Source organism: Melanostigma gelatinosum, assembly GCF_949748355.1.
Source record: "Melanostigma gelatinosum genome assembly, chromosome: 6".
NCBI lineage: Eukaryota > Metazoa > Chordata > Actinopteri > Perciformes > Zoarcidae > Melanostigma > Melanostigma gelatinosum.
In genome coordinates, this window is record NC_136639.1 from 4,375,808 (window position 1) to 4,391,188 (window position 15,381).

General features: G+C 40.2%; 1 protein-coding gene across 1 annotated transcript in view; it reads right to left on the reverse strand.

Moving 5' to 3' along the window:
- LOC306778989 (phospholipid-transporting ATPase ID-like) overlaps positions 1-15,381 on the reverse strand; it is a 29,134-nt gene that overhangs the window by 9,785 nt on the left and 3,968 nt on the right. Inside the window, exons 2-7 of the mRNA XM_079270729.1 lie at positions 8,849-8,927; positions 8,100-8,158; positions 5,914-6,027; positions 4,249-4,347; positions 2,168-2,229; positions 180-252 (exon numbers count right to left, since the gene is read on the reverse strand). Coding sequence (XP_079126855.1) covers positions 180-252; positions 2,168-2,229; positions 4,249-4,347; positions 5,914-6,027; positions 8,100-8,158; positions 8,849-8,891 — 450 coding nt within the window. The 5' untranslated portion in view covers positions 8,892-8,927. The remainder of the gene's footprint in view (positions 1-179; positions 253-2,167; positions 2,230-4,248; positions 4,348-5,913; positions 6,028-8,099; positions 8,159-8,848; positions 8,928-15,381) is intronic.

Consider the following 15,381-nt stretch of genomic DNA (forward strand, 5'->3'; position numbering starts at 1 on the left):
GTAAAGGATACTTTGTGGATTTTCTTTCTTTTGCAAATGAAAAGAGGAAGTTGTCCAAACACTGAATATTGCAAATTCCCCCAAAAATGTAATGAGGCAACATTTTAAGATTGAAACAATATAAGAAAAGAAAATTATTTAATAAAACAATGAATCAAGATCGACAGGAATTTACTCACGGTGACAAACTGGTTGTTTTCCAGCTTGATGATGTCTCCCACCTGCACGTCCATCCATTTCTCGCTGCGCAGTCTGAGGACAGGAAACAGGAAACGGGCTCGTTTATATAAATATATAAATAAATAAACTGGCCATGAATAAGCAGTGAACACCGAGGTCATCCTGATATGAGCTCCCTTTCCTTCGCTGCATGTTCCCGTGTTATCGCTCCGTCTGTCTGTCTGCCAGTAATACTCTTTGAAAGTTGGCTTGGAGACAAATATTTGAAGCTTTTCAAGGTTTTTCATTTCAAGCCTCAGTTCAGAGGACATTGTTTACTTTCAACTCTTTCTAGTTTGTTAGCGATCGTAATGTAATTAATATATAATGGGCTTTTTCATGTTCTTCAAACTTTTTTCCCCAAAACCTCATACACTTAATTTTTATGTTTCAGTAGATTTTTGTCGTAGAATTAAGTTGTTTCACTTCTTCTCAGTTGAAATTTGATTTCTGTGAATGTTTTTCAGTTGTATTATAAAATGTTGGATTTGGACAAATAAGTAACTCAATAGTCACGGTGGGGCTTGTGATGGCCATTTGTCATTCGTTTTCACCTTTTACAAAATAATTGATTAATAGCATAATTGCAAAAATACTTAATAGCCTCATCAAATAATGAAATTTGTTAGTTTGAGCACTCGCCTCACTTTAGTTTTAACTCTTGTTAAATTGATTGAATGGTGCATTTCTGATAATAATACCCACATTCACAGTCTTTGCTTCATTTAATGGTAGAAACTTAAATAGTTTACACCTTTTTTGTATTGAAAAAGAAAAGACTGGTCACTCTAATAATGAACGTGGAACAATGTTTGTCCTCCGGGTCCAACAAATACCAAATCAAGCATTCCTTACATGTTGAACTAAAGCAGACATCAAGTCAACAGGAAGAAAACTTCAGACCATCCTGCAGCTGCTTCTCTTTGAGCCGTAAACACTAAACAGTGCAGACCAGCAGCCAACCAGAGAAAACCCCACGAGCCAACGCAGACACCACATACATGCTCATGTTTTCATCCAATGCACCAAACATATCGAAATACACAGTTCATGTTGGGATGTTACAGTAAACCCACAGAGGTCTAAGCTCATCAATGTTAAACATAATATGTGGATCATATGGATTGTTCTTGTATTAAGTTCATACAGAAGCCAATAATGAATTCATATGAGGACACTGTGGTCATGTGGTCTGTATTGTTTCTAGATATTTTGGGATTTTAACAATCTGAGGACAGGTTTACACTTTACAAATAGACACTAATTACACATGGTGCCTGGATAAGGCCAGACTCTGATCTTTTTTTCTATTCAATAGATGCAAATTTGGTTTTAGGCAACAAAAAAGCTTTAAAAACATGAAATAATAATATTAAATAACACTGAATTAAAAAGCTTTTACTGTTAATAAATAAAGAAAAACGTTTTATTGGTGCCAATTCAATAATCTCTCAATGGGGTGTGGTTGTGTTGGGACTTCTGTCTAAAATGCATATTTCAATCCCACTTTCACTTTGTATAACTTTCAATTTTTATATTTTTGGACAAACTCACTGGAAATCGTTGACCTTTCTTGTGTATTTTTAGAGCATATTCCTGTATTTTGACCCATCTGTGTATTCCTCGTGTGCTAAATAACCTAAACTCTATGTAGTGCCGCCAACAGGAAGCAGCTGCAGGATGGTGGGGAGTGCTTGTTTTCTATCCTGTTTGACCCGAGCTCTGCCATTCTGAATATGTGAGGTATGTTTGATTGGTACATGAGATCCACCCTTAGAGCTGATGTGACTTTAATAAAGCTAAAGGGCACCCAGGAAGGTTCCCTGAGGAGCACCAACCTGTACAGAAGGATCACAATGATGCTCCACAAAAACAAGGATTTGGCTACAGGAAGCTTTGGATTCATGGGCTCAGGTTTATTTCCCATGATTCACACGAACAAACTTACTTTCTGTCAATAAGGACTTGAACTTTTCTGTTGTTGACTTGTTTGTCGCTCCTGTGGCGATTCTGGAAATGACACACAAAACCACACGCAGTGAAACAATGAGTCACAAAGGAACACAAGGAACTCAACTTTACCAACGAATAACTGATTAGTTCTGACGAGAAATTAACATGTTGTCAAATTTTCCACAGAGATGCTGACGTGCCGATGCGTGGGAGGAGGTGTGATGTTGGAGTGACAGTATTAAAAAAACAGGAACTTCCCATGAGAGACATTCAGCTGTATTAGACCTTTGATTTTGACTGAAATCTCTACTTCCCTTCCAACCAATTACGAGTCTCCACCACGATGGCGGCGCCTTCGGCTCAGTCTGTTTCTGATCACGACATGTTTCTGTGAGAGACACACCCAGGCAGCTCCAGAGACAGTCACGTGGTTTCCCCTTTTTCTGATCACCAGCACTTGTGTTTCTTCACCATTTTCTGATGCAATTTTAACGCTACTCTAACGGCCAAGTTCATTGCTTCATCCTTATGGTAACTACTCAATTAACTATGATAAATCATTAAAATTGCACAGGTCGTTTCAGCAACAGTCGTGACTAGTTTTATCAAAAACAATGTCCTTGTTTTTGATAAAAGAATTTCTGAAAAGGTGAAATCATTCAGCCATTTACGAGGAAAAAACTAAGATTTGAGGGAAGACAAAATGTTTCGTGAATCGTACATGGTGTTTGAAGTCAGGCTGTTACTTTTAGAAGACATCTTTGTTGGACATCATGGACTTTACATTACTTGTCATCCTCAGATGTTACTGATGCTTCAGCTTAACTTTAGTAAGGGAAACAAAAAAAGCATGGTTAATATATGTGCAGAAATCTCGACTACTCTGTGTCGCACTAATGTTTTTTTATGCTTTCCTCTTTTGTTAATCATCTCAAACTTATTTTTCTAGGGGTAACAACCAATTTGGGAGCCACTGAATGAGACGATTACTGTTGTCTAACCGTGACGCAAATTGATCCCAATTAAATGCAGACATTTTATCCACGGACACAAAATGAAGCGAGCTCATTAATATAATCTAAGAAATACAAAACCTATATCCACTAAATTCCTCCAGTTCAGTAGGTGGGAGCTTATAACATCCGTCCTCTCACAGCAGCTTTCCCAACAGTTATTTCAGCATCGGTTGTGCCATACATGGTCAGTCTGGAGTTTGTGTGTACCTGCTCCGATCACCTCGAGCCTGAACTCGGTGACTTCATTAAAGGAGCAGACGGGTACCGGGGGCGAGAGGGGAGAGGGGGGGCGTTCAGGGTCGCCACCTCTGCCAAACAAAAGGACTCTTGTTCTCCGCAGTCAGCTAATGTTTAACTTATGACATCTTTTATTTCCTTTTGGTAGTTTGGCATTATGTTATTGGATGCCACACACACACACACACACGCACGCACGCACACACACACACACGCACACACACACACACACACACGCTCTTGTTTGGCTGCCCTTGACGGCTGAAACGAGAAGTCATTTTCCTTCCATTGTGTTCGAGGAACCTTTGCTTTGGTTCCCGTAAGCGATGAGAGAAAAAGAAAACAGTTCGTCAATCATCAACAAAAAATAATCGACTTCCAGATGAATTCGCAGTGTCGGTCAGCCATGATGTCAGGGGGGGGGGGGACTTTTGTTATTTCTTCATCAGTCTCACCTCCCTTGTGATGCAATTTCTTTGTCACGAAAGAAGAACTGCATCATCGCAAGATTTGTTCACAAATCTGGCCGATGAAATAATTGTACGGAAGATGGATCCAACGCTGTCATTTTTCAGAACATGATTGTTGATGTCCGTGAAGTCTGCAGTGAAATCGGCTTCGTGGAGCTTTAAATCAATTGTGAACCAGGAAGTAAAAAAAAACAACTAGTACATGTATTGCATGATTCTTCTCTTTCAGTCGGTGTAATTTGATGCCAGCATAGATTCAGGAGCAGATCTTTGTTTACTGTACTTATACCTCAAAAAATCAAAGTGGTTGAATTTGTTGAAGGTGAAATGCTGAACAAAACACGTTCGCTTACGATATCGTCGGTGGCATCCTTGGCAGCGGTGACCGTCAGCACGAGGACCAGAGGTACGACTGTGGTGAACCAGGACAGAGAGGAGATCTGAGGAATCACCTGGAGAACACACACACACACACACACACACACACACACACACACACCTGTCTTTAGTTCCCTTTAATTTAAGGTTTGAATACAATAGCTCGTGAAAGGTGAAACAAAAAAAGCAAACAGGGGATCCAAAGGTAAGGGGACTTCAGTCAAAAGAGGAAACAATTAAAAAGAAAGAAAACATTCACATGACATCAATGAAGACAGCAAACAAAAACAGGAAACAACATGACGCACAAATAACAAGTAAAAGAGATTCAATTCATCTCAAACTGCTCCGACAGGAAAGACAGCGGTAGAGAGGTTTGTGGGAGATTGTGCATTATGTTAATTTGGGTCAAACTTGAACTTGAAGAAAGACATAAATACTCACGTTTTTAAATACTGAATACATACACAATACCAAAATGAGCACAATTTAAACTAGATTTGAGGACGACAAATCATTGCTGATCAATATATTGTGGAACCCGTGTATATGCATTTCAGTCATTCTAGACGACGAGTTCATACTGCGAAATAACATTGCTTTTCTTGACTTTAAGATAAGGTGAGATAAGATAAAACGTTATTTAGCCCAAAGGAAACTCTTGTGCAGCAGTTGCAAATATATAGATTGCAGATAAACCAAAATATAAGCAATACAAATTGTCAGTAATGCGCAAAAAAGGTGCAAAAAAACAAATGTACACATTGCACAGAAATGTAAACAGGTTAACGGTAAGTGTCATAAAAATAACTGGTTAACAGTGACGAGCAGTTCAAACTATAAAAGGTGCCACTTTTTATCGATGTTAATAATCTGTGCTGAGGATTTGTACGGTCGCATCCTGTTTTGTTTTTGATTGTTGCTCAAACACTTGCTTCCAGATTTCAATGAAATTTGCGAGAACATGTGACAAGGAGGAGCAGTGTGTTTGAAGTCGTTTCCTGTTTTTTTATGAAATGTGCAATAAAGACCAGACAGATTCTGATGCATGAAAAGCAACATGGACGTTATCTTACACAGAAAACATGTGAGACGGTTGCACGCCATTCATTTTAAACTGCTGTCCTCTGGTGCAACATCACCGTTCTGCAGACGATGAGGCAACTTCCTGTACTGGATATCACACTTCCTTAAACTCACTGCAAATGATTCTTGCACATCCTGTTTGGTTAACACACAGCTACACTACGAGGAAGAGCAGTCCGCTGCTGCGTATTGTGTCCTGTTGGATCGTGATCGTGTGAATGGCCAGCGACAGTTTTATATTAGAAATAGTGTCATTTCACTGTGATTAAAAAGATGTAAACGAATATGTTTCACATTCCGTATAATGAGTACCTTTACTTTTGATACTTCAGGTATATTTTGATGATAATACTTTCGTGCTTTTACTTTTTAAATGCAATACTTTCCTTGCCGAGTATTTTTACACTGTAGTATTGTGGGCGTGAAGCTAACATAACAGGACTCATTTGCATTTCATTATTTGAGACACATCAAACGTCTTGCATTAAATACGCTTGACAGTTGGATGGCAGTCCTGTATGTTTCCTGCATGCGTGTGCGTTTGTTTCCCTCACCTGGAGGGCCAGCAGAAACAGGAAGTAGGCGTTAGCGATCCTCTGGAACTGCTCAAACAGGTTAAGAGGTAGGAAGGTGAAGGGGTTGTACTTGGAGGTCTTGATGGCGTTCGTCTGGAAGAGGTTAAAAGAGTGGGAGAATAAAGTTCAGAAAAGGATATTTTGGGGGGAATGAATATACTTATGGACCCTTAACAAGATAATTCAAGCTTTATGTTACAGTGAGAAACTCAAAGGCACTTATTGGATCTCACGTTATGTTGGAGGAATCTTAAATTAGGTTCTGGTTTCTCGAGTGCGTCTGTGGTTAACATGCTGAACACATTTCGTCTGTGAGAAACTGCAAACGACCATTAAAACAGGAAATGAAAATACTCAAAGAACATTTACAACACCTCGCGTCCATGCTGTCATCATCATGAAAGTCAAATTCATAGAATAAATGTTACGGCTGAATGAAGTCAATTAGTGAATAAATGGTGACTGTTGCAGGATTCATTCTTTTCCTTCTCACTGACAAACGAGATCGCTCAGTTTTCTAAAGCACTGTGATCAATACTTGTATTGAGGTATTTTTATTCAAAATATTTTATTTTATTTCAGCGTTAAGATGACCAAAGCTAACATTGTAAGTTGTTTCAGAAGGTTTTCTATCCTGAGAAACAGTTCTAGAGAAAGTCCTTTTAGCTCAGCATGAAGACACATGAATATCTATATCACCCATTAAAGAGCTGTATAGATATATCTTACAGAAAACAATGTCTGACAGTAAAACAAGCAAATGAAACTCAATAACCGGGTTGCTGCTGGGGGCGTAAACCGGCCACAAACAGACAACCACTGGTGGAAACACACACATACTGGAGCTCGACATGTACGTCAGTGTGTGCCGATTGTGTCATTCTGTGGACAGTGTTTATATGAACCCATAAAACCTGCGTTATTGAAATCTGGCCCGATGCATCCGGGATGATAAGACAGATGCATGGTGGGTAATCACATTCATGGCTGAAACAAATATTTGCCTTCGTTTGTGGCATTTAAAAAGGGCAACATTACAAAACGTCTTTTTAAGCTGGAATAGTTCACACTGAGAACTTTATTAGACAACCTTCATATGAACGCTGACGTAATGCTGCTTGATGGTTTCAATCCCACAAAACAACAAGCTAAATGTTGGTTCTAGTGCATTGGGTGTGAAATAAAAGCTAAATTAAAGGTGAAACGGTGTAAATAACGTTATATATATATGTGTTGTGTGTGATTAAACAAACTGATAATACATTCTGGAGGCTGTTGCTCTGGTGGTGCTGTTATTGAGTTACGCTGAGAAAGCTTACTTGTCTTTCGTCTAGCCTCACTGATACACAATCAGTCAGCAGCTCAAGTACTTTGTTTCTACTTTATACACACTTTGTGCCGATCATATGATTATTCTGGCACCTGGCGTGTGAGTAAAAGATGAATGTCTCGCTGAAGTAGTTCACTGAATTTCTAAGGAGTGCATTTTCTAGAAACACTTCTCGGGGAAAATCAAAAATTCCCTCTGGATGAATCCCTGAAATGTTGTATGCAGAATGATTTTAACCCATTGAAAGTGAAAGTGAAAAAATACAAGTTGAGGAAAAAAGGCACTAATTTTAGCGTTCTCCATTTTCCTTTCCAGGTTGTTCAGTTCCATTTTCTGTCTTCAAACGTGTGCTTACAGTTTCAGTATATACACTGAAATATATGAGTCTATGTATAGTATTTATTTTGGTGTGTATAACTGTCCAACTTGTCCCGGTTTTATTGTTTTACAACTATAATTTGTTTATCTGTCACCTCTGCTCTCTTTTATGAGGGATAAAGTTTTTCCTCATTTACTTATTTTATTGTCTTATGAATCGGTTTTGTAGGGTCATATATCAATGAGTCATGCATCTTTCAAACCTAACGGAGTTTTGACCTCGAGTGCAGCAACACAGAGAACAAACCGAGGAGAATGAGTTTACCCAGAAGCCACCTCTCCTCTTTGTCTCTGGCTGACGTCCAGTCTCCTGAAAACGTCCAGACACTCAAGCAGCAGGACGCGCCCCAAAGGAGAGTTTCTCTTCTCCATATTTGCACTGATAAGTGCTCGCAAACTGTTTTGTCTGTCAGTTACGTCGGCTGCATCCACTCTTCAAGAGTCAACAACAACTTACTGCGTATCTGAAGAGGAGGTTGTACTCGCGGTCGTTGGCGTGGAGTTTCCTCTCCAGCTCTGCACGATTTGAAAAGACAGAAAGAAGTGATTGTTATTAATTTACGAGTGAATGTGCAGATGACTAATAGGAACCTAACCCCCTGTGGTCTTCATTTTCTATCTTTTGAAAGAAAAAATTGGAATTAATTAATTAATTGGAATATTGAATAATTTGTGACAATCGTTGACAATGTGTGACAAGCAGCTAACATGTTAGCATTGTCAATGTGAGCATGCTAGCATGCTAGATTAGCATTTAGCTCAAAGCACAGCCTCATGCATGCAGACACTTACAGTGTGTCCCAAATCCATCACTCCATACTAATGCAGCGCTCAGTGTACTCTTATGTACTACATCATTGTCAGTGTTAATACAGTTAGTCGACAAAGATATCAACATTCTTCACCATTTCACACAAAGGGCAATGACACAATTTTACTTGACGTCAGATGTGACTTAAACTTGAAAAGCTGCCAATTAAATCCCAAAAAGGGAGATCAAAGTGATTTAACTATACATATATATGCTTTTACAAGATTATTTGGAGCCGTTTCACCACCAGCAACGTATGCGAGTAGCTTCTTCCTTTTCTTTATTTGTTGGAGAATAGTATCCATGAACAACCCACTTTAAAATCAACCGTTTGTCCTTTTTATTTGTATACTATTTGTCTAACGACGAGTGAAACCCATGTGGTGAAGTCTTACCTCTCTCTTTCTTCCTCACACATTCCACGCCAAAGAACGACATCTTCTCTTCCTCCTGCTATCTGTCCATCATAGGAGTCTGTGAAGAACAGACAGCTGTTACACTGTGGCACAAACTCTGAGTCACCAAATATCTTCATCACCAGAAAATAAACACACACACACACACACACACGACTGCTCACGTCAAACATCAGCTTTCTCCTGGAAACTGGAGAGTTTATTCCTCATTGCTGTTAAAGTGAGAATGACTTAACGCCCGCCAGCTGCCATTAGGACATTTCCCGTCATGTGCCCTATGAGGTAATCATTCCCCAGTCGTAAGGCTTTTTAAACTAAGGTTAAAGCAGCTTCGAGGTTCCTTCTAAAAATACATTTTATATCTGACTGGAAAAGTGCTTGAGAGGAGGAGAGAAGGTGTAAACAGCCACGTCAATGAGTCATTTGTAAAAAAAATGTAAAAATGAGATGGCTCTGATGGACCAATGTAGACTGCACTCAGAGAAAAACTACAATAAGAAATATTCTAAATAAATAAAGGATCTCTTCCTCATTGATGTCCTGAAATGAATGAGTTTTTACACATTTCATTCAACCAAACATCTGAACTGGACACTACATTGAACACTCACTGGGGTTTTTGTGTTACCTGCAGTGAAGATGCTGAACAAACAGCGACAAGGAATTAAAAAACGTGTTGAGAAGACAAGAGGAGGGAAAGCCTCGTTTTAAGACTATTTACATGGACTCCACTAAATGGGCTTTTATCTGCCTTCACTTCCTCCTTTTCCATCCAGAAGTCATTACTTCAGGTTTGCATCAGCCCTCGAAGCCTCTGAATGCGTTTCCCGTGTCGGGCAGAGTGACTCAGAGGGAGGCTCCAGACGTCCACTGCTTCACGCTATCTGCTCCTTCCGAGTTCAGAATCCGGAGCCACCTCTGGTCCCTGCGGTCCGGCTCAGCCGAAAAGAAGCTGTTATTTTAGCGGCTTCCCTCTTACAGCCCCGACACGCCGACCCAACAATCTTCACTGGTCACCTGTGGTTGCTCTTTACCAGCGGCCCGAAACCCAAATGTTGAATCCAGTTAATGGTTCCAAGCCAGTGGCTCCAAACCCGGTTCCCCTCGAGGAGTTGCAAACTAAACTGCACCCAGTGGTTAAAAGCAACCTAGTATATTTACTAGCACTGTACTTAAGTGCAATTTTGACACACTTTAGTATTACCATTTCCTGCTACTTTATACTTCACTACATTTCAGGGGGAAATATTGTACTTTTTACTGCACGACATTTATCTGCCAGCTGTACTTGCTGTAGTAACATATATATGCTTATATGATACGATGCAGTACTAATCTACCCAGTACACAAAGTAAAACATTTACATTCATGAGTTACAACATTAAAATGCTCATACATTAGTAGAGATTAGTGGAAAAATGATAATATTCCCAGTCTGCATCATGAGTACTTTTACTTTTGATACTTTAAGTACATTTTATTGATAATAAGCTACTTCTGTACTTTTACTGAAGTACAATTGTGAATACAGGACGTTTACTTGCAATGGAGTATTTTTAGTTGCTAAAGTACTTCTTCCACTTATGACTGTAACCAAAATATGTTGATTCTGTGCAAAAAGACACAAAGCGATATGTTGTAACGAGAAAATCTTCTTCTTAAAACCGAATACTTATGTTGCGTCGCAAAAATGAGAAAGTGACGTCATTACATGAAAAACATCTCGTTGTATCGGGAAGAGGATCTTCTAAAAGATTCCCCAGAGAAAATAACTGAAGTGCAAATGTTGTCGTAAGGGAGGGGGTGTGTGTGTGTGTGTGTGTGTGTGTGTGTGTGTGTGTGCCCTCAGCCCATCTTGAGGACTCCTGGACAGGAAGCATGACGTCAGCGCTGGAGCTATAAATATCTACCACATGTGTTTGTTGAAGAATGTGTGTGTTTTAACGGGAATGGCGAGGCTCTGTAAAACACACACACACACACACACACACACACACACACACGGGCAAGATGGTGTGTTGTTTGTTATTGTTTTCATGTGTGTGTGTGTGTGTGTGTGTGTGTGTCCACATGGTCCTTCTGGTGTTTTTGGGGTTCGTATGTGAACATTTTAACACAACTGTACAGAGAGTAAATGTAACTTGTAACCGCTCAGCACATGTCCACTCTTTGACAAAGCCCCGACATAAAACCCCAAAAGCAGACAGTCCACCCATTCATTCACTCGAAATGAACCACCCGGTTCAGTCCACAGCCAAACACACAGTCACGTGACCCGACAACGAGAGGCATTTAAACCCACTGCAGTCATCGAGAAGATTTAACGAGGCTTTCAATTTGGACGTCGGACGGCGTGGGGAGTGTTGGGGAGTTGTTTTGGGAGTTTCACGCTCTTGGTTTTGGCAGATACTCGGACTTTCCAGGCTTTACAGCGCAGATACAAAACTGTGACTTCGTTATGGAGATACTGGGAACACAACACAGCTCTGGAGAAAAGTAAAGTTACTCTAGAAGTGCTTGTTACCTGCATGTAATATCTATATGATACAAATGATCAAAAACAACAATTTACTCTTGTACAAAGTACTTCCACCACTCGAGTTGACTTGGATCAGACCATCATCATGAAGCCTGTGCCAGGCAGGAGCTCTCTCTTTCGGATTTTCACATATGAAGGAAAAAGGCGGACCGCTGAATGCAAGACCTGCTCATCAAAGATTTCTACGGCGAAGAGGTTTGCCTCTGCCTCAAGAACAAAGAATGACAGAACCACATTTGGAGAGGATTAATCTGCTTGTATGACTTCTAAATAATAATAAACGCCAGTTGTCTGTTGATGAATGGAGTAAACCTGATTTTAATGCGCCGCCAAGGATGAGAAGCTGTAACCAGAAACAGATCTCCAGCTTTAAATCATAACTCCGAATGAAGACGAGGATGCTACAAGCAAATCAAACATTACGCTCATGGCAGTGGTGCCGTTTGTACCACATGTCCAGTCAGCTGTTCTGGCCGCTCTTCCCTTCATGACGATATAATTAAGGATTCACGTGTTCAGCTATGACTGCCGATTTATACTAAAGGACTTTGGATTACCTCACAACGACGACGTAACTCTGAGAACAATTGATGCAAACTTGATGTTCATTGCAAACACAAGCACGTTTCAAGAATCTGCAGATTTATATTGTACACGGTGCAAAAACTCGATGGAAGCCAACGACGAAAAGTACGATAAAAGTACATGAAGCTCCAGCTCCACTTCCACCCACATGTTCTACTTGTGGTGTTTAAATAGGTCAGAAGGTTAAAAACGGTTTCACATGTACCGTTAAAGCCACAGTGGGAAAACATAAAGTGGGTCTTGAATCACATGTCGCGGTTCACCAATAAAAAGCGGTGATGCTTCAGCCACACGTCCTACTGCTCCAGCTCAGCTTTTATTGTCTCACACACAAACACACAACCGATTACTTTCTAAAGTGGAGGCAACACACACTGGAATTAATGCTATTCCAGGCGGACAAAGGTGCAGCAACAGTATCCCAGTGTCACAGCCACCTGTGACTGGCTCAACAGGTCGGAGGTCACACGGATGAATGGCCGTCTTGTCCGATTAGTGATCTCTGGTTTCTCAAACTCAACAGTGCTCTATTATCAAGACTGACCGCTTGTTTGCAGCTGAAAGAAACTACCTTTTCCTCTGAGTGTGAGTGTGTGTGTGTGTGTGCGTGTGTGTAGACAGATGCCTTTGTATCGAACTGACTGAAGAGCCCTTGTTATCCTTCTATTTACTCCAACAACAGCTGACATTATACATCCTCAGAACATTATATAAATTTCTGGGTGCAAACTTTTCATTTGATGTCGCGAACTTTTGCTCCGTGTTGAAGACACAGTGACACTCAAACAAGCACCACTTTCCATTTTTCAGTCTGTTATCTGAGAGATGTCTTGACCTCGTTAACAATCGGAACAAAAACGGATTCATCTGTAATTTACGAGCAAAAATGTGAAACATTGTCTGGTTCCGGCGTCTGAGATGTGAGGATTTTATGCTTTTCTTTGTCATATAAACTATGACAGTAAACTATGTCTTTGGGTTTTTCACTGTTGGTCGGACAAAACAAGAAACGATGGGCTTTGGAAAACTTTGATGGATATTTTTCTGACATTTTATAGACATAACAATTAATCAGTAAATTAAGAAATGAATCTGCTGAGTACTCCAAATATAAATGATTGGGAAAAATACATTTTAAAAGCTACTTTAGTGGAGGACTGCATGTTAATGGCCGAACATATTTGGCCATTAAGCATAAAAAAGCAGCCATCATGAATAGCTTTGCTCTCTCCCTCTTGAAACATGCTGCAGTCCAGCACGTCCAAACCACTGCTCTCATCAAAACGTACACCAGTACAATGACCTGAAACACGCCAAGCAAAACAGTTCCAACAGTGAGGCACTGTTCGACTATAACAGCGCCACAAACGCTGGAAACAACTGGGGAAAGAGTGCAGATGTTGCGTAATTGTTTCCGTAGATCAGCCTATCACACCATCACCCACAGTAACAGATAAGCCAATGAGCACAGCTGCTGCGTTTCCAGCATGTTCCCCCTCGACAGCAAACAGAGCTCCGGATAAATGAGGCGTACTCTCAAGGAGGACGAGGAGAGAAAGGTGTGCAGAGGAGCGAGCGCGAACTCTTTCTGTGCGTTTCCAAGAGTCGCTCCAGCCGAGAGACACGTCGTGGCTTCTTGACCACAGCAGTCATTTCGTGCCCCTTTGTCGTCATTTCCCCAATTTCTGTGGTCATTCCGATTCCTCTTTGTTTGTTTTGAGTGTCTATGTCGACATTTTTCATCCCTTTGTGATCATTATGCGTCTTTGTCATTTAGTATCTCTTTATAGCCATTTTGCGTTCCTTTGTAATGTCTGTTTTATTGAATCTTTGTGGTCATTCTGCATCTCTGAGGTCATTCTGCATCTTTGTTGTTGTTTTGAGTGTATTTGTGTTCATTTTGAGTCTGTTTATGGCTAATATGCATCTGATTGTGGTCATTTTGTGTTTCCCATAGTAATTGGGTCTCTATTTATGGTAGTTTTACATCTTTATGTAGTTGTTTTGAGTCTCTTTGTAGCTGCTTCGTGTCCGTTTGTAGTCACTTTGCGCCTCTTTCTGGTCGTTTTGCATCTTTGTAGTCATTTTGAGTCGATGTGATTTAATTGTGTGTCTCTTTGCCTGATCGGCGCCTTTCATAATCCGGTCATGATTAAAGGAACCACAGAAAGGTGTGTGAAAGATCTCCTTCATAAAGCATCAACAAACTCTGTAACAGAGTGTGAAACTCACAGAAACCTTCCAGATGTATTCTGTTTAAAGTGTTTATTTAAACCTCAGAAGAGAGCGTGGTTTGGTTTTTAGAGAGCATGTGTTTTCTGTCTCGTCTCTTTCAACAGGTACTTGTCTTATCAGGCTGCTGGCTAATAATAGCTGGAAGCCCCACAGCAACTAGAAGCATAAAGCCATAGAGCGAAGCAGAGCTGTAATGACTCGTCAATTAATCCATTAGTTGGTCGACAGAACATTAATCTGCAACTAATTTGATAATGAATTGACAATTTAAGTAATTTTAAGCAAAAACGTGACGGTTCTCAAAAGGGAGAACTGGCTTCTTTTGCTCAACTAAATATCTTCCAAAACAAGACGTTTGATGATGATCACTGTTGGACCAAACATCAGGTCAATTATAGAAAAATAATCAGCAAACGAATCAGTTCATCTTCATCATTGCCGTGTCAGTGAGCTTCTCTCTGTGGACTCCACGGTACATCCTGTATCGTTCAGATCGTTGGCCAATGCAACGGATACAACAAAGGAAGGCAGGGAAGGAACAGTAGAACCAAACCGGATCAAAGCTTTCACCTTCTAAAGTTCATTGTTAAGAATTTCTATGAAGCTAAAAGTCTGAACAAGCAAACATTCTGCCTGTATGAAAAATGCAACTGTTGATTTTGCAAAACACTTAAAATCGGGCGTCTGTGTTTTTTCACCCTATCTGCCCTCAGATTTCAGTCTGTTGCATTGACTCAACAATTGCAGGAAGTAGCACTGATAGAGTTCTTACATTGTCCCCAACAGCAACTTCTGTGGACATCATGAATAACGGGGCTGTGGGCCACTTCAGGGGGATTCAGGGGAGACAAAGTCAAATGCAGCTACTCAAACACACACTGCGAAGTAAGTCGACAGTCTCCAAACCGTGCGTCTGATGTCATTACAAGTACATTTCTGTGCATCTTCCCTCCAGAATACTTTAGATTTACCCTTTTGGACAATAAATTCTGACGTCACATGCAATCACTTCTTTACATAAAAGGGAAAGAAAGATTAAAAAAAAAAAGCTAAAGAGAGAAATCCAAACTGTGGCCTAAACAGCAGAAAGTGAGTTACAGTTTATCAACACAAAGCAGCTCATATTGAAGATGAGGTGTGTTCAGAAGGAAG